At 38.4% G+C, this 19,203-nt stretch overlaps 1 protein-coding gene across 1 annotated transcript in view; it reads right to left on the bottom strand.

The window, feature by feature from the left end:
* DNAH5 (dynein axonemal heavy chain 5) overlaps positions 1-19,203 on the bottom strand; it is a 310,603-nt gene that overhangs the window by 80,582 nt on the left and 210,818 nt on the right. Inside the window, exons 54-58 of the mRNA XM_081520843.1 lie at positions 17,140-17,293; positions 15,888-16,155; positions 6,881-7,112; positions 5,381-5,495; positions 4,748-4,924 (exon numbers count right to left, since the gene is read on the bottom strand). Of these exons, the coding sequence (XP_081376969.1) occupies positions 4,748-4,924; positions 5,381-5,495; positions 6,881-7,112; positions 15,888-16,155; positions 17,140-17,293 (946 nt within the window). The remainder of the gene's footprint in view (positions 1-4,747; positions 4,925-5,380; positions 5,496-6,880; positions 7,113-15,887; positions 16,156-17,139; positions 17,294-19,203) is intronic.

The raw sequence follows: 19,203 nt of genomic DNA, 5'->3' as shown, positions 1-19,203 counted from the left end.
ATCAATGGAATAAGCACTGGAAACACAAAAATAAGCATCTCACACTGTCCTATTTCTAGGACATACTGCACTTCCATTCCTTCTAGGCTTTGCAGACCTTCCATCTGATTTCTATTTGCAACCCTCCTGTCAAAGGAAGGTACCCCATGAACTTCATATCAAAGCCAATGACCTTTTCTCTGAGAATTTTGGGGAAAATAAGAAGAAAAGAAAACCACTGAGCCTGGTAATTAGAAAGGTAACTATCTCCTTTGAAAAAGATTGTTTCAGTACACTAGCATTTGTGAATTCTAGACAGCTGGAAGTGAAGGAGAATTTGTAGTTCAACAACAACAACAAAAAAACTGGAAATAGAAGACAGACCTTAATTTGAGATATTTGGCTATAAAAGAGAAAGGAGAGAAACATAATAGCTGCCAATAGGGAAAGCAGGATCAAATTAAAGTGGATATAAAAGAGTCTAACATTTATTTCACTTTAGCTTTTTGTTTGTTTTAAAATTTATTTTATCAAAGTATAGTTGATTTACAATGTATTAGTTTCAGGTGTATAGTATAGTGATTCAGTTATACATATATATATAATAGTTTGCATCTTCTAACCCTAAATCCCAATCCAACCCTTCCCCCAACACTTTAGCAACCACAAGTCTGTTCTTTGTGTCTGTTTGTGTTTCATAGATAAGTTCATTTGTACCCACATATAAGTGATACCATATAGTATTTGTCTTTCTCTTTCCAACTTATTTCACTTAATATGATAATCTCTAAGTAGGTCCATCCATGTTGCTGAAAATAGCATATTTCATTCTTTTCATGGCTGAGTAATGTTCTATTGTATATATGTACCACATCTTTTTTATCCACTTATCTATTGATGGACATTTAGATCACTCCCATGTCTTGGCTATTGTAAATAGTGCTTCAGTGACAACTGAGATGCATGTATCTTTTCAAATTATAGTTTTCTCTGGATATATGCCCAGAAGTGAGACTGTGGGATCACATGGTAGCTCTATTTTTAATTGCTTAAGGAACCTTCATATTGTTCTCCATAGAAGCTGTACCAATTTACATTTCCACTGACAGTGTGGGAGAGTTCCTTTTTTCCCACACCCTCTCCGGCATTTATTATTTGTAAGACTTTTTGCTGATGGCCATTCTGACTGGTGTGAAGAGCTATCTCATTGCAGTTTTGATTTAATTTCTCTAATAATTAGTAATGTTGAGCATCTTTTCATGTGTCTGTTGGCCATTTGTATGTCTTCTTTGGAGAAATGTCTCTTTAGATCTTGTGCTCACTTTTTGGTTGGGTTTTTTTTTAATTGAGTTGTATGAGTTGTTTGTATATTTTGGGAATTAACCCTTTATTGGTCTCATCATTTGCAAATGTTTTCTCACTGTCTGTGGGCTGTCTTTTCATTTTGTTTATGGTTTCCTTTGCTGCGCAAAGGCTTATAAGTTTGATTAGGTCCTATTTGTTTATTTTCCCTTTAGCCTTAAAAGGGGGAAATCTCAAACAGACTTGGACTCAATTATGTTGGAGACCCAGGTCAAATGAATTGGGGTTGGGGGTTATAGCTGAAGTTCAACCTATTTCAGCTAAATATTAGATTCCTCTTTCTTCTACAGGCAAAGCGATATGATGATTACGTGTGTGTGTGTGTGTGTGTGTGTGTGTGTGTAATTATACAAAACAGGCAGGTCAGATTAGCATTGGGATAAGAATAGACACATTCTTTCCTGTTACTTTATTTGTTTTGTAGGTTTACATGGCTGATGCCAAGACAGAGTTTGACCGTACCTGGAATTTTCTTAGTATGAACTGGTAGTACCAGATTTCAAAACTTACAAAGAGGCAATAAAATGAAGACAGAACCAGTGAAGGAAATTATTGAAAACCTCCCCTACATGCCCCATCACCTTGCCCCTATTCTCAGACATTTCTGCATTGATGATGTTGCTGAATATTTTAGTGGTAGAGAGTACTAAATTAGGAAGATATTGGAAAATATCTTATAATATTAAAAGACATGCCAAGCTTTTGAAATCTTGTGAAAATGTAGACCTGCAAGAACTGAGATGCCACATGCTCGGTTCCTATAATGCTGTTAGTATCACAAGTCCAATAAAGGTTTAGAAGTTTCTTTACACTATCCTTGTCTTCTCTCTATTGATCAAAGACTCTCAGTGGAGCCGGAGTGTCTTAGAACGGGCAGGGAGAGGATATGTTCAGGATTTTAAAGAGATATCTGCACCCTTATGTTTGCTGCAGTATTATTCACAATGGCCAAGACATGGAAGCAATGTAAATGTCCACCGATGGATGAATGGATAAAGAAAATGTGGTATTTACATCCAATGGAATATTATTCAGGCTTAAATAATGGAAATTCTGCCATTTGCAACAGTATGGATGGACCTGGAACATGTTTTGTCAAGTGAAATAAGCTAAACACGAAAGAAAAATGCTCCATGATCTCACTTATATGTGGAATCTCAAATAAACTCATAGAAGCAGAGAGTAGAATGGTGTTGCCAGGGGCTAGAGGAAGAAGGAACTAGAAGGTGATGGTCAAAGGGTAGAAAGTTTTAGTTATGCAAGATAAGTTCTAGAGCTCTACTCTACAGCACAGTGTCCACAGTTATCAATACTTTATTGTAGACTTGAAATTTGTTAATGGGTAGATCTTAAGTTGTGTTCTTATAAAAAAAATAGTAATAAGAAAAATAGAATTACCCTATGATCCAGTAATCCCACTACTGGGCAAAACCCAGAGAAAATCATAATCAAACAGATACATGCACTCCAATGTTCATAACAGCACCGTTTGCAGTAGCCAGGATATGGAAGCAACCTAAATGTCCATCAACAGAGGCATGGATAAGAAGATGTGGTACACAGACACAGCGGAATACTACTCAGCCATAAAAAGGAAAGAAACTGGGCCATTTGTAGAGAGGTGAATGGACCTATAGAGTGTCATACAAAGTAAGTCAGAGAAAAAAAAGCATATATTAATGCATACATGTGGAATCTAGAAAAATGGTACAGATGACCTTATGTGCAAAGCAGAAATAGAGACACAGAGCTGGAGAACAAATATACGGACACCAAGGGGGAAAGGAAGGGTAGGAGGAATTGAGAGATTAGGATTGACACATACACACTACTGATAAATAGATAACCAGTGAGAACCTACTGTACAGCACAGGGAACTCGACCAATGCCCTGTGGCGACCTAAATGGGAAGGAGGTCCAAAAGGGAGGGCATATATGTAAACATATGGCTGATTCATTTCACTGTAAAACAGAGACTAACACAAATTGTAAAGCAACTATACTCCAATAAAAATAAATAAATAAAATTTTTAAAGAAAAAGACAGTAATAAAGGGAGCAGGACGAAACTTTGAGAGTTGATGGATATGTCTATGGCCTTGAAGGTGGTGATGGTTTCATAGGTGTGCACTCATCCCAAACTCACCAACCTATACATATTAAATACATACGGCTTTTTATATATCAATCAAAACTTCGTAAATTGGTCTTTGAAAAGTGGGACTGGGGAAGATGAGGTATCCACCAATCTGAGAGACTAAGGACCCTGGAAGACTTCATGGATTAAGGAGGACAGTTCAGCCAGTGCAAGAAGGAAAGAAGAAACAGTAAGGAAAGATACATCACCTGTAAGAATGGTGTGAAAATTTGGAAAGATAAGAAAAGAAGGCAACATCTTCATTGTCTCTAAAGAGCAAAAATTCTCTTATACAATATGTTGTATACTGACTCAGAAAGCTTAAAGACCTAACTTGGATGGAAAAAATTTATAAGTGTTTCAGGAAGTGTGCTAAGAAGGTAGCAAAAAATAATAACTACATCACATAATGATGCAAGTTCAATTGAGGTTATATAACTTGAATTAGCAATGGACAGGTCAGCAGCATTCTGTTTCTCCAGCCATTTTCTAAGCCAAGAGTCAATAACATAAGGGAAGAGATGAGTAGACTAAGGATCTTATTCCCCTGACCAGGGATTGAACCGCACCCACCGCATTGGAAATGCAGAATGTTAATCACTGGACCAGAACGTTAACCACTGGACCACCAGGGAAGAAGCAGTAAAAACAATCTTAATGTGAGTCCAAAACATCTCAAATTAGACTGGTCTCAAAAAGGGCCAGCCCTTAAAGATATGGCCTACTTCACTAGATTCAACATATTTTCCCAGAATCCCACCTCGTTTCGAATTTCCTCATTTATGCTATTGCCACATAATCACATTGTGTTGGAAGCCTGGTCAAAGTCTGACCTTAATGCGCAGCACTTGACCAGTAGTCCTTTGTTTGGATAATTTATATGTACAGTCAGAGAAAGTTGTATCTTACTAACCTACTTCAATGTCCTCAATGAATGAGTGAAAAAAAAATATTTTAGAAATTTTGTGTGACTTTTTCAATGTCACACAGCTTATTGGTGACAGAGTTGAAATGAGAAGCTGGCACCCAGACCACTATTATATGGCACCGCCCATCACTTGTGAGTGAGACGATAATATGTGAAGTGCCAAATGCAGTATCTTAAAAAAGCAAATAACATCTCCAAACAGAAAATATCACTTGAAATCATTCCAGTGAGGAGAGCTTTGGTCTGAAGCAGTAGAACGTTTTGTCCTTGTTATTCATCTTTTCTGCCTAATCTTCCTCCGAGACCCTGGAAGATGACATCTGTTACATCACAAAGATGTACCTGCAAGGCTGCTTCTGCTTCTTCTAATGCTGGCTTTGCTGCTTCCAGTTTTTCCTCAGCAATGGCTTTATCTTTAGAGATGCTGTCGACAATGGCCTGGGCTTTGTCCTTCACCTTCTGGACCTCCGCTTTGACCTTTTCAGCAGCCTGTGCTTTCATTGTCACTTCTTTTAAGACCTAATTCAATATAAAACCAAACAAAAATACATCAAAAATCACCCAGCTCAAAATGCACATTTTTGCCTGGATTTGTTGATTTTGTCCACTTACACAATTTTTCATGCATAGAATTAAGAGTATGGTACTTTTTAAAATTTTTATTGGAGTTAGTTGCTTTACAATGTTGGTTTCTACTGTACAGCAAAGTGAATCAGCTGTATGTATACATACATTCCTGCTTTTTTGGATTTCTTTCCCATCTAGGTCATCACAGAGCATTGAGTTTCCTGTGTTATACAGTAGGTTTTCATCAGTTACCTATTTTATTCATAGCATCATTGGTGTATATACGGTATTATAATGGAAATAAATAATTCACACTTCCATGGTTACAACTTAGAGAAGCATACATTATCAACATGTATGAATTGGGAATTCAAAACGAATATGGTTCACGTGTCAGTGTCTACCCACCGTGTCGGCTTTATCATTGGCCACTTGGAGCTCCTTTTCTTTCACTTCCAGTTCTTTGTTCAGAGCTGCAACAGACTCCGAAGCTTCTTTTAGCTTTTCCAATCCAGTATTCATTCTGAGATTAAAAATCCAAGGCGAGGGAAGTGTTAACATGTGTGGCTCTTGGCCACATTTTCTAAGTACTGATCTATTGATGTAGATAGTAATGGTCATATTTGAAGAATACTGTATATACAATAGCAAACCCAAGAGGGCTTGACAAAAAGAGTAAATGTCTAGGCTTGATTCCAGACTAAAGTCATATGTTGTTTCTTCATAGACTAAGTGTGAAAAGAGTGAGTCTGCTAAGAACACTGTGTGACATGAGGAATAACAGTGTCAAGAATCTGTCTTATGCAAGAAACATGCTTAATGAACTTTAGCTAAATGACAACAGGCTTCAATTTCTTGAAACCCTATCATGGAGGAAGGGAAATAAATAACTTCTTTTTTTCTAACGAGACCAATGACATTAAAAGAAGGAATATTTAGGATCAAGGAAAAACAAATTTAAAGCCATCAAACTGCCTCGTGAAGGGACCAGCTGCCTGTTTGACACTAAAATAATGTGATCTTAAAGACAGGAGTTCTTAGAGTCATTTAGTCCAATCACTCACCCAGGGGTCCCTTAGGTAGCAACCTTGGCTGCTTCTTGGCTGTATTCAGGCAGAAGATATAAGTGTTCATAAAAGAGCAAAGCAGAGCTGGGAAGTTGGGAACAAATTCCAGTGAAGTAAGGTATTTGCTGTGCAGAGAGCACACGTATCAAGCAGACTCTTCTATCCCAGACACTCAGAACGTGTGGGAAGAAAGGGATGAGAGGAGGGGCAGGGGATGTCTGTATTCTCCGCTTTTTTCCAAATTCAAGGTTTCTATTATTATCATCCAATACTGTAGAATGTGGTAGGCCACAAGAAAACTTGGCAGTATTTAATCCTATTGGGCAAAAATAAAGCCACTAGCAACTATGGAATAATCCTTTGAACAAACTTGAAAGGAAGGTTTCTCAACCTCAGCACTGTTGGGTTTCAAGGCTGGATAACTCTTCGCAAGGACTTCCCAGGTGGCTCAGTGGTCAAGAATCTGCCTGCTAATGCAGGAGATGCAAGTTCAGTTCCTAGGTCAGGAAGATCTCCTGGAGGAGGAAATGGCAACCCACTCCAGTCTTCTTGCCTGGGAAATCCCATGGACAGAGGAACCTGGCAGTCTACAGTCCAGGGAGTTGCAACAACGAAATTCTATGTGATGAGGATTGTCCTGTGCACTGTGAGGATATTTAGCACATCCCTGACCTCTGACTCTTGATGCCTGTAGTACCTCTCAACCACCTCCCATACCCCCGCCCTAGTTCTAACAGACAAAAATGTCTCCAGTCATTGCAAAATGTCTCCTTGGAGCAAATCTGCCCCTAGTTGAGAGCCACTGCTTTACAATAACTTCATATACGACCTTCACACTTACCTGTTGGCCAGAGTTTGCACCTCCACATGCTTCTCTCCATATATGAACTTATAGCCCTGAATAAAGGAAAGGTACGATTTGGGCGTCACATGGGTAGAACGTCGGAATCTCTGGAAATAGTCAACACACTTCTCAGCTACCCCATCCTGGAAGGAGCCCATGCACTGAACGACTTCCTTCTTGGTTTCCAAACTGCAGTCAATATCATAGGCAGAGAGGAAGTGTTCAGACACTAGAAAGAATAAAGACAGCTGCATGTGAAATATGAAAGCGAATGATTGTTTTAAAAGTTAACTGCCTTGAATCACAGATGTAAAAAACAAATTTACGGTTACCAGGGAGGAAAGAGGGAAGAGTGAACTGGGAGCTTGGGATTGACATATACATATTACTATGTAGAGAAGAGATAATTTATAAGAACCTACTGAATAGCACAGAGAACTCTATTCAATAGTCTATAATGACTTATATGGGATGAGAATCTAGAAAAAGGTGGATATATGTTTACATATAACTGATTCACTTTGCTGTACAACAGAAACAAATACAACATTGTAAATCAACTACTTTCCAAGAAAAAAAAATTTTAAGTTAATTGGCTATTTTAAAAAACTGAAGACAGTTCTTAGGAATGCATGCCATGTTTATAGCCCTAGCTAGGTAGATATATGTCAGCATTTTTGGCCCCAAGCCTATGACCTCAACAATTTTATTTTTTCTTTCGCGTACAAAACTGGGACAGACTTCAAGCCTATCATAAGGCTTTGTTTTCTGGTACCTGTACAAAGAAGTCTCTTCTACACAGCTGCAGGTTCTGGTCAGCAGCCAGCCTATTTTATGGTTTACATAAGGATGAAAGTGGTACAAATAACTCAGAAATCAGTGCCACCTGGTACTCATATTTAACAACCCCATTTATTATTTTTTTTTGCTCAGAACCTGCCATAACCTTAATTCCCCCAGGCTGTGACTGCATTTGTCATGTGCAATGTTCAGCACTAAATTTCTTTATGCCCTGGCCATCTTATTCTTAAATGTGGCACCTGGCCATCTGTAGTCAATTCTAATTTATGGTATCCTTTAAAAATGTATGAGTAAAAATCTTCTGTTGTAGACCTTTATCCTTCCAACAGTGCCAAACATGGGCCAATTCTAAAACAGCATTTCTTATTATAAGACCTGGCCATCAAGTCGGAGAGAATCCATCATCGCATACACATAGCATGTGTGCTGAACACCTACCACTACGCAACTTGGTCTCAATCCCAAGGAATTTACAAGGCTTATACGTAACACAGTTAAAGTTTATCATAAACATCTTTACTCATCTTGGGAAAAAATGGTCTATGAATTTCCTTTAAAAGTGCTAATAGTACTGAATAATGTACATAAGAATTACAAATAGAAATGCAGCCAGTAAGAAGGGAGGAAAAGAGAAGGAATCAAGTGAACAAACCTATCAGGTGATGGTTAGCAGAGAAATGAAAAATGGTATCTTCTCAATATTAGTGAAAGTTGCTCAGTCGTGTCCAACTCTGTGTGACCCTATGGACCATAGAGTCCATAGAATTCTTCAGGCCAGAATACTGGAATGGGTAGCCTTTCCCTTCTCCAGGGGATCTTCCCAACACAGGGATCGAACCCAGGTCTCCTGCATTGCAGGTGGATTCTTTACCAGCTGAGCCACAAGGGAAGCCTAAGAATACTGGAGTGGGTAGCCTATCCCCTCTCCAGAGGATCTTCCTGACCCAGGAATCGAATCAGGGTTTCCTGCATTGCAGGTGGACTCTTTACCAACTGAGCTATCAGGGAGTAATTGATCACTAAATTAAGTTCTTAATGCCATAACTGTGAGACCATTTACATCTATGTAAATAATAGAAACAGTGTATCAATTGGGTTATAAATAGAGTTTAACATACACACTGAAAGGTAATATATTACCTTGGAAGCTATATTTTTCATATAAGTTAAGCAAACACTATAAAGAACAACTTAAATTCTAGGAAGTTTAAGTCTAGTCATTGAAAACACATGAACAATTCTTGCCTATGACAAACTGTAGGTTTTAACCACAATGGCAGCATTATTCACTATGAGCTAGGCATGATACCAAGTCTTTTATTTGGCATTAAGGGATATTCTCAGGAATGTTCTCATTTTCTGAAAGCTTTCTTGTATTGGGTTGGCTGAAAAGTTCATTCAAGTTCTTCTACAAGATGTTGTAGAAAAATCCAAGTGAACTTTTTGGCCAATCCAATATTTACCATGTAATAATTTTTATCCTTTGTATGTAAACTGATAGTATCAACTGTTGTTATTGTTTAACCACTAAGTCAGGTCCAACTCTTTTGCAACCCCATGGACTGTAACCCACCAGGTTCCTGTCCATGGATTTCCCAGGCAAGAATACTGGAGTGGGTTGCCATTTCCTACTCCAGGGGATCTTCCCGACCCAGGGATCGAACCCACGTCTCCTGCATTGGCAGGCAGATTCCTTACTATTGAGCCACCAGGGAATCCCCATAATATCAATAATGGTGACTTTTTTTCATTATTTAGCAAGTTGTCCTTGTGTCTATTCAAAAAGTCAAAGAAAAAAATGGAATGGAATCTAAGTACGTTTTTCCATAGACCCACAATCTCTGATGCAGGAAAGGTTAAAAAAGGACCACTTCCTCTTAGGGTGACCCAAGCCTGCTAAGACTCAGACAAAAGGGCATGGAAAACCCTTCTGTTGTCTTCAACGTCCAGTTACCAAGGCACCAATGCCAGTTTGAGGACCCATCTTTAGGCTGATGTCTGAAGCGGGTGGAGGTTATATCCTGGTACTGTTTGTTCACGTCGCTTGGTGTAGAACAAGGTGATGGCTATGTGGCACAGGAGGGAGGACACTGGCCTCAGTCCCTGAGTTGGAAATCCCAGTTCATTTGGATTCAAAGAGCTGAAATAATGAAGTGACGAGGGCACATGAGTTGCCTATCCAGCAGCCATCCCCTCTCGTTTAGTAGCAAAGAATCCTAAATGTGCTCAGTGTAGCAATCCACCCAACTAAAAGTCTTTGATTCCCCAAACTCTCTTCTAACTGGAGGTGACCCAGTTCTGGCCAAAAACATGCAGACGAAAGTCCCTGGGGTAGAACCCTGTCCCAACTAAGAGACCAAGCGTCATGTGGCACCAACAGACACAAAGCCTTGAGATGCAGCAGCCCTCTTCTGCCTACAAGAACAGGAGCCTCACCCTAAGGATGACAGCAAGCTAGGCACAAGATCCCCAGTGGTACTCTAGGCTGCACTTCCTTGGTAGCAGGAAAAAGAAAAAAATAAAAGAAAAGCCTTGTTTATGCCAAAATTAAATAAAAAACTTGCTTATGCTACTACTGTTCTGGTGTTCTCTTACAGCCAAACACATAATTAATGCTACATTCAGAGGGATAAGATATCTAATCCTGGCAGATCCTAAATCACAAAACTTCATCAATTAATCCTTAGAATTTCCCTAAGTGATGGATATCAGTATGTATATTTTACAGATAAGGAAAATGAGGCTTACAGAATTTTGCTTGCAGTCAGGAGCATCGGAATTCAAAGCCAAAGATGATGAATCCCAATGCCTATAGCATCTTGATTTAGAAATTCAAATATAACAAAAAACTATATAGAGTCTTCGGAGTGTTAAACAACATTTTTTATCGAAGCTCAAAGTTCAAAAGTATCTTCTGACTAATGTGCTTCATAAACAAAATGTGCTAATTGTTCTGGGAAACAGCAGGGTATCTGGGAAACTATTGTGGTTAGTATTCTTTTCTGAGCGGTTACTGAGTGCAGTTACCTCATTTCTCTTTACGCTCCATCGTTAGTTGCAAACAGTTGCAGAAGCAGTGGTGTCTGACTCATAAGGCGGAAATCTTGTATACCATATTAATAAATCAAGTAATATTTTTGAAAGAGTGCCAGTTTATATACATAATTAAAATAGCCTTCTTTGAAAAGAAATGTATGCCACATATATGCTTATATGATTTTATAAGCATATTGATTTTATTGAGACATTAGTTACAAATAAGGATGGTAATAACAATGTGCTTATTTAAAATGGAGCCCAGTAGGACATTAATAATTATCTTCACCTTGGAGAAATCTGAATGAACTGAATTTAGTAGTGACTTTGGAATCACAGACTTTCATTAAAAAACACAATATCACCAGAATAAAAATAATAGAGATACTTAGAAACAATTCAAAACAACTCCATATTAAGCTAAAAACAAAGATTTGCCAAAATAGAAATTACTAAATGGTAGGAAGGCCAACGATTTTATAGTGTAAGATAAAGCATATTTTTCTTTAAATGTTTCATCTAGAGATTCAGTCCATTTAAATTCATGCATATAAAGACTTTCATTTTTTCAGAAGCAATATAATTACTATAAAATCTTGTATTTATGGTATGTGTGAGATAAAGAGGAAGAAGACACTTGGTTTATTCTGAGAATCTTTAAATTAGAAAAATACTCTAAACAATACGAATAAACTATCCAAAAAAATAAGAAAATAATACCATTCATAATAGCACCAGAAAATAAAATACTTAAAAATAAACTTCACCAATAGTGTGAAAGACTTGCACTGAGAACTAGAAAACACTAATGAAAAAATTACAGTTGATATATATATATATATATATATATATATACACACACAATATATGTTCACAAGTTGGAAGAGTTGATGTTGTTAAAATGTTTATAGTACCCAAAGTAATTTACAGATTTTATGAAATTGCTATCAAAATTCCAATGACATTTAATACAGAACTATAAAAATTAATGCTAAAATTCTTATGGAACCACAGAAAACTCCCAATAGCCAAAGCAATTTTGAGCAAGAACAAATCAGAATCACTTCCTGTTTCCAAATGTGTAACCAACTTACAAAAATTAAAACAGCATGATAAACACAGGCATGTAGATCAACGGGACAGAATAAAGAGCCTGGAAATGAACTCACACATACAGTCATGTGATTTTCAACAAGGGTGCCAAGAATATTAACACAATAATGCAGTAAGTCAGACAGAGAAAGACAAATATCATATGATGTCACTTATGTGGAATCTAAAGAAAAAAAAATTATACAAATGAACGTAGTTACAAAACAGAAATAGACTCGAACACATAGAAAACAAACTTATAGTTACCAAAGGGGAAAGGTCGTGGGGAAAGAAAAATTAGGAATTTGGTAATAACATATACATCTGGAGAAGGAAATGGCAACCCACTCCAGTATTCTTGCCTGGAGAATTCCATGGACAGAGGAGCCTGGTGGGCTACAGTCCATGGGGTCACAGAGAGTTGGACATAACTGAGTGACTATCGCTCAGTCACTCACTATACACACTACTACATATAATATAAATAAACAAGGGCCTACTGTATGGCACAGGGAATTACAATCAATATTTTGTAATAACTTACATGTGAAAAGAATCTAAAAAATAATATATACATTTATATATAACCAAATCACTTTGTTGTACATCTGAAACTAACACAACATTGTAAATCAATTATACTTCAATAAAAAATAAAAATTAGAAGTAAACCACAATAAGATATAACCTCATACCTGTTAGGATATCTATGATTGGAAAAAAAAAAAAGAGAGAGAGAAGTGTTTGCCAGGATGTAGAGAAATGAGAACCCTTGTACCCTACTGGTGGGAATGTAAATTGGTACAGCCACTATGAGAAACAGGAAATTTCTCAAAAAGTTAAAAACAAAACTACCATACGATCCAACAATCCCACTTCTGGTTATATATCCAAAGAAATTAAAATCAAGATCCTGAGCAGATACCTGTACTTCCGTGTTCACTATAGCATTATTCACAATAGCCAAGACAGGGGAACAGCGCAAGTGCCATCCATGGATGAATGGACGAAGAAAATGTGATACTTACACACAATGGAATATTATTCAGCCTTTAAAAAAAAAGAGAAGGAAATTCTGCCATGTGCAACAACATGGATGAACCTGGAAGGCATTATGCTGAGTGACAACAAGCCAGACCACATGAACAAAAGCTACATAGATGTCACTCACATGAGGAATCTAAAACAGTCAAATCATAGCAGCAGAGAGTAGACTGGTGGCTGCCAGGGGCTAGGAGGAGAGGGACATGGGGACATGTTAGACAAAAGGTACAAAGTTTCAGTTAGACAAAATCACCTGTATGCTACTGTGCCTAGAGCTAACCATACTGTACTGTACAGTTAAGATCTTGCTAAGAGGACAGATCTTGCATTGTGTTCTTATCCCAAACTAATCATTATCAACTTCATCAGTTAAGGGAGGAGCACTCAGGGAGAATGGGAGAGAGAGGGTATTGGGTGAGAAGAAAAAGGCCACATTTGAGAATCAAGAAGAACGGAGCAGGAGGAAAGAATGACCACAGGTAAGGATGAGAAGGTAGACAGAACCAGTTCTTGCCAGCCTCCAAGGCCACACTACAGACTGTGCTTTTTCCTAAGGGCAGTGGGAGGTTTTAATTAGAAAGCAATGTGATCAGGTTTATGTTTTCATCACTGTCCCGCAATGTGAGATGGGTGAAAGACAGGTGAGAGAGGAGGAGAGATCATTAGAAAGCTATTCGAGTTTTCCAGGTGAGTTACAATGATAGCTTGGCCCAGGATGTCACTGAAAGGGAAAGACTTGGATAGATTCCAACATATTTAGCAGAGAAAGTTGGCATAACTTAGTGATGAAGCAGACTTCAGAGTTGAAGAAAGGTGTTAAAGAGCTCTCAGATTGTCGAGTTTCATGGACAACTGTGGGACTCCCTGAGAGACACTGACCTGAAGAGACCCAGTTCAGTTTTAGACATTTTGGGTTTAAGGGGCCTGTGAAACATCTACGAGACTGTGTTAGGCAGGCAGTTGAGTGCACAGATATCAAGCCAGAGGACATACGATGCCAGAGATAAAAAATTGATGGGGCCTATTACATGGGAAGCTGTGGATGAGCTTGCCAGGGAAGAGAGCTGGAGGGAAGAAATGAGTCTGCCTTGCCCTCCAATCTGCCTGGCTCCATAAATGGCATGTGAAGTTCAATAAACATGTTCTGAATAAATGAACAAATAGATGATGCCTGAAAGTCAGGACATTTGCTAGGAGCTGAGGACATAGAAATAAAAATTTCCCCTGCCCTCCATGGAATCTTGGCTTAGGTGGATGCAAAGAGATTTAAAAGAATGGGGCAGATTTGTGAGAAATCAACAAAGGAAGCACCTATGTCTTGTGATAGAAGGGATAACTGAAATAAAGATTTGCTAGGAAGGACTCCATAATTTAAATGACATCATCCTAATTATAGTATATTATGGTGTTTGTCACCTGAAATTGTTATTTTTATCATTAGTAATAATACCTTACACGATAGTCTACAAAGCACTTGCATACCAATTATCATATTTCACAGTATGCTTCAGTGTAGCTCTTAAATACTCTGGTTTTGTGCTCTACATTTATATCTTACTTCAAAGAATTTTAAAGTTTTATCCTTAGTTGTATTGACATTTTAATAGGATTTAAAATTTTTAAATCATGGGCACTTTCTCAAATCTTATATAGAACACTGTACATCGGTATTTCAAACATATTAAAGTATCCTATGTTTAAAAGACACAGATCAGAAAACCATTATTACTGAGAGTAGAGTGCTAAGAATAAAATGTCAGCAGTAAAAGAATCCACCTGCAATGCAGGAGACTCGGGTTTGATCCCTGGGTTGGGGAGCTCCCCTGGAGAAGGAAATGGCACCCCACCACAGTATTTTTGCCTAGGAAATCCATGGACAGAGGAGCCTGGTGGGCTACAGTCCAGGGGGTCGCAAAACAGTTGGACATGACTTAGCAACTAAACCATCACCACCACTATATATAGTATACATATATATTGGCTATAGCTATTGGCTTCTTGCATCTCTGATAATTCCTTCAGCTCCACTGCCCCCAGTTTTCCATGTATAATGAGCGGGAGACAGTGAATCAGTCATTCTCTCACTGGGAACCGCAGAGCTAGAGAGGGAGGTATGGTCGAAGCAGGTGACAGGGCCATGAAAGGATGAGGCTCCAGAATCCTTCCTCCCTTCTGCTTCTCACTGTTTTATCTGTTAGGGCTACCTGCCATGTTTTACTAGAAAATAAGCCTCTTCTTAATTATTATGAAGACACAATAATAAAAAGTCTGAAAATGACTGCCGTGAATCAGGGTTCTCCTGAAGTCTTGATACAGTAGGTCAGAGGTGAGACTTAACTATCTCCATCTTTTAAAAGAGCCAACAGACACTTTCTCACCAAAAGCTGAAAAAAGCATAAACTGAAGGAACGATCTCTAACATCTCCTATACAACTTTCATGTTCAATTGCATTTACAGAATAAGAGAAGCATTCATGTTCCACAGGATGGAGGATTATACAGAAGCAGAAGCAGCAAGGGCTCCAATCATGAAAGTCTCTGTTGAACAATCCTTTTTCAGGCCCAGAAACCATCAGAGGATGGATGATAACGTTTTCCTCTTTGATTTCCAGCCCTGCAGCCACAAGAAGGAATTACCTGGCTTAAACTACTCTGAGGTTGACCAACTCACTCAAAAAAGAACACAAATGCTATTAGAGAGATTAAAACCTCAGTGCCCTCCTGTGATGTCCCAGAACCTACCTGGGGACCAACTGAGACAAAGCTTTAAACCACATTGAAAACACTAGAATCACCGTAAATTAACCCAAGGGGGTACAGACTGAAGATGTCATTCGCTGATAACCACACTCTGGGAAAAAAATTAGCTGCCAAATGAGAAAGAGCAAAGTCTTGCAAAAATCCTCAAACCTTGGACAAAGTGACTTTTGGCTCAATCCAGTGGATGGCACAGAATATAAATACCTACACACACACACACACCCCCCATAAACTAGAAATTCTGATATAAAAAAATCTCCCCCATACTAACCAGCAACCAAGGCATCCTTGGGCCATCGGCTGAACCAGTCAATAGTGCATCCTGAAATAAGGGCAGGAAACTTCAGAGCTCGATTTCGAAATTTCTCTCCCACCGGCGAAAAGCAGAGTGCAATGTGAAGGTTCTGTCGGACCCGGTTCATGAAGTAGTCACACAGGTTCTCATTTGTAGGAGGGCGCCGAGGATACTCTTTTTTCATGACTGATATGAGATCACTATTAATTTCATCAATTTCATCACGAGCAAAGAGGTTGGAGACCTTCAGGAAAAGTGCAGACATTCAAATTCAATACAGGCATATAATATAAACAAATCAAAATTCACAGCCCAGTATGTATAATGTCTTTTCTTCATTTGTGTCCTTAATAAACTCATCCTTATAAAATCAACCAAACTCCTCAAAATGAGATAGACCACATTTTAATATACACAAATTGTTTTATTTAATTAGCTGGAAAGTCACAGCCCTTTAATGGGATGAATGGGCATATCAAAAATCCAACCAGCTTTCCTTGCAACCTTCTTCTGTTTTCCCATCTCTCTCTTGGAGCTTCCATTAACATCTTCAACATTTTGATTGGGAGTTTTATTTCTCAAAATCCCAATAGGAAAATCCATTCTTCGTACCGATCACCTAATCCCAATAATAGTACTGACTCAGTACTTTAACAGAAGGAAATACAGAAGGAAATCCTCCTAACTCTGGAGGGATTCTGAAGAGGTAAGACACATATGTGATACATATCAACAATGGAATGTTACCCAACCATAAAAGGAACGAAATTGAGTCATTTGCAGAGATATGGATGGACCTCGAGTCTGGCATATAGAGTGAAGTCAGAAAGAGAAAAACAAATATCGCATATTAATGCATATAGGTGGAATCTACAAAAACGGTACAGATGAACCTATTCGCAGGGCAGGAATAGAGACACAGACATAAAAAAAATGGACTTGTTGATACAGGGATGTAAGGGGAGGGTGGAATGAACTGGGAGATTGGGATTGACATATATACACTACTTTGTATAAAACAGCGAGCTAGTGGGAACCTGCTGTATAGCCCAGGGAGCTCAGCTCAGTGCTCTGTGATGACCGAGAGAGATGAGATGGGGGGACGGTGGGAGGGAGGCCCAAGGGGGAGGGCATATACATACAGCTAATTCACTTCGCTGTACAACAGAAACCAACACAGCACTGGAAAGCAATTATACTCCAATTTAAGAAAAGAATAAGCTCCTACCTCACCCGATGATAAAACATTATTCATATATTCCAAAAATGACTCATCTTTAATTTCACTGTCTGTGAAAATAAAAGTGATTCCTTTGCCTTGCCGACCAGCTGTTCTATACAATGTCTTCAGGTCTTCCATCAGATTTGATGTGTTGTATGATCTAAAGAAACAGTGTCATTGTGCCATTAGCTAAAATATGTTCATGGGAAGGAAAGATCCTTGTAACAACGCTTTATGCCATTTGGTTAACCAAAAAATGCTGATATTCTGTCATCAGGTAGATATTTTGTTGTATGCAACTGTTACTGGTTCACTGTATTACTTGCAAAAATGAAAATAATTTTTAAAACTCCACATTATATAAACAAAATATTACACACAGAAAACATCTAAAGTGAAAAGTCAACCTGAAACAAAAGTGTAATTTTTAGCACAATTAAATGCCATCAAAATGAGTATACACATGTCTCATTTTGAAAATATTTGTTGGTAAAGATAATGGAAAAGCCAAGCTGGAATATTTACTAAGCACCCATCTAAAATTGATATTTTAGAAGCTACCTCATAAACTGAATTAAACTAAAGAATTTCAAGTCTTCATTATATGGTATGAGGGAGACACCCTGTTATAAATGGGGCCCTCCTAATCCCCCAACACAACTATTTTCATTGCATCTTTGTATCTCACATGAAAGAATTTTCTGAACAATCAGGCACTGCAGTAGAATCATTGGAAACATTATTAAATATCCCAGTCTAACTCCTCTCATGTCCAAAGCAATCCTTTAATGAAAGTCAACTTGCAATCATGAAACATGAGAGAGGTCTCAATGCAGAGGAGCCCATGACTCACAAAAGGGAAAATTAAGATATTCTTATCCTGGAGACTCTGACTCAGTACATTAGTATCTGAAGTTTTTGTCATTAACTAAACTCAGAATTCAAGGCACAAGAGCCAATGGCCTTCCGATTTTTAAAAAACTACAAAGTACTTTACTTCTATGCTCTGTGCTTTTTCAACATTTAAAACCTAAACTCTGGAACCAGAAATATCGCAACCATGCAGCAAAATTTTGATTTATTTATTTTTAACTGGAGGATAATTGCTTTAAAATATTGTGTTGGTTTCTGCCAACTTGAGCCAGTCATAGGTACACATATGTCCCCTCCCTCCTGAACCTCTCTCCCAACTCCCACCCCATCCCAACCCCCACCCAGCTAAGTTGTCACAGAGTACCAGGTTGAGCTCCCTGTGTCATATAGCAAATTTCCACTGGCTATCTATTTTATATATGGTAATGAATATGTTTCAGTGCTACTCTCTCAATTTGTTCCACCCTCTCCTTCCCCCACTGTATCCACAAGTCTGTTCCCTATGTCTGCATCTCCACTGATGCCCTGCAAATAGATTCATCAGTATCATTTTTCTATATTCCATATATATGCATTAATATACGATATTTCTTTTTCTCTTTCTTACTTCACTCTGTATAACAAGCTCTAGGTTCATCCACCTCACTAGAACTGACTCAAATTCGTTCCTTTTTATGACTGAATAACATTCAGTTGTGTATATGTACCACAACTTCTTTATTCATTCATTTGTCCATGGACATCTAGGTTGCTTCCATGTCCTGGCTATTGTAAACAGCGCTCATGCAGCAATATTTCACGAAGACGTCTAGATAAATAAGATCTGAAAAGTGAGAAAAAATGTTCGAAGACACAGTCCCCTGAGGAAGAAAGAAAGAAAGAGGCGGGGAGGGAGCGAGGGAGGAAATGGAAGGGAGGGAGAGAGAGAAAGAGAGATAAGTAGCGAGAACAAAAGAAAGTTATCTCCTTGCGATGCGGGGAAAGGGAAAGTTTTCGGCCCAGTCTCCTAGGTCTCAAGGACCCCACTGCTTCAAACAACATGAGCTGAGTCATCTGACAAATAGCTGCGCTTCCAAAGGAGAGTCTCTGAGCTTCCTGGGCCTTGACCACATGGCTCTGTAAAGGCTCATACAGTAGGATGGTCTCTGGAAGGTTCTGAGAAGCCAAAGAAGGCCCTGACCCTCCTCTGTCTCAGTA

Source organism: Giraffa tippelskirchi, chromosome 8, assembly GCF_054371585.1.
Source record: "Giraffa tippelskirchi isolate mGirTip1 chromosome 8, T2T-mGirTip1v1.2.pri, whole genome shotgun sequence".
Taxonomy (NCBI): Eukaryota; Metazoa; Chordata; class Mammalia; order Artiodactyla; family Giraffidae; genus Giraffa; species Giraffa tippelskirchi.
The sequence above is the reverse complement of the archived record's forward strand: the minus strand, read 5'-3'. Positions and strand labels throughout refer to the sequence as shown.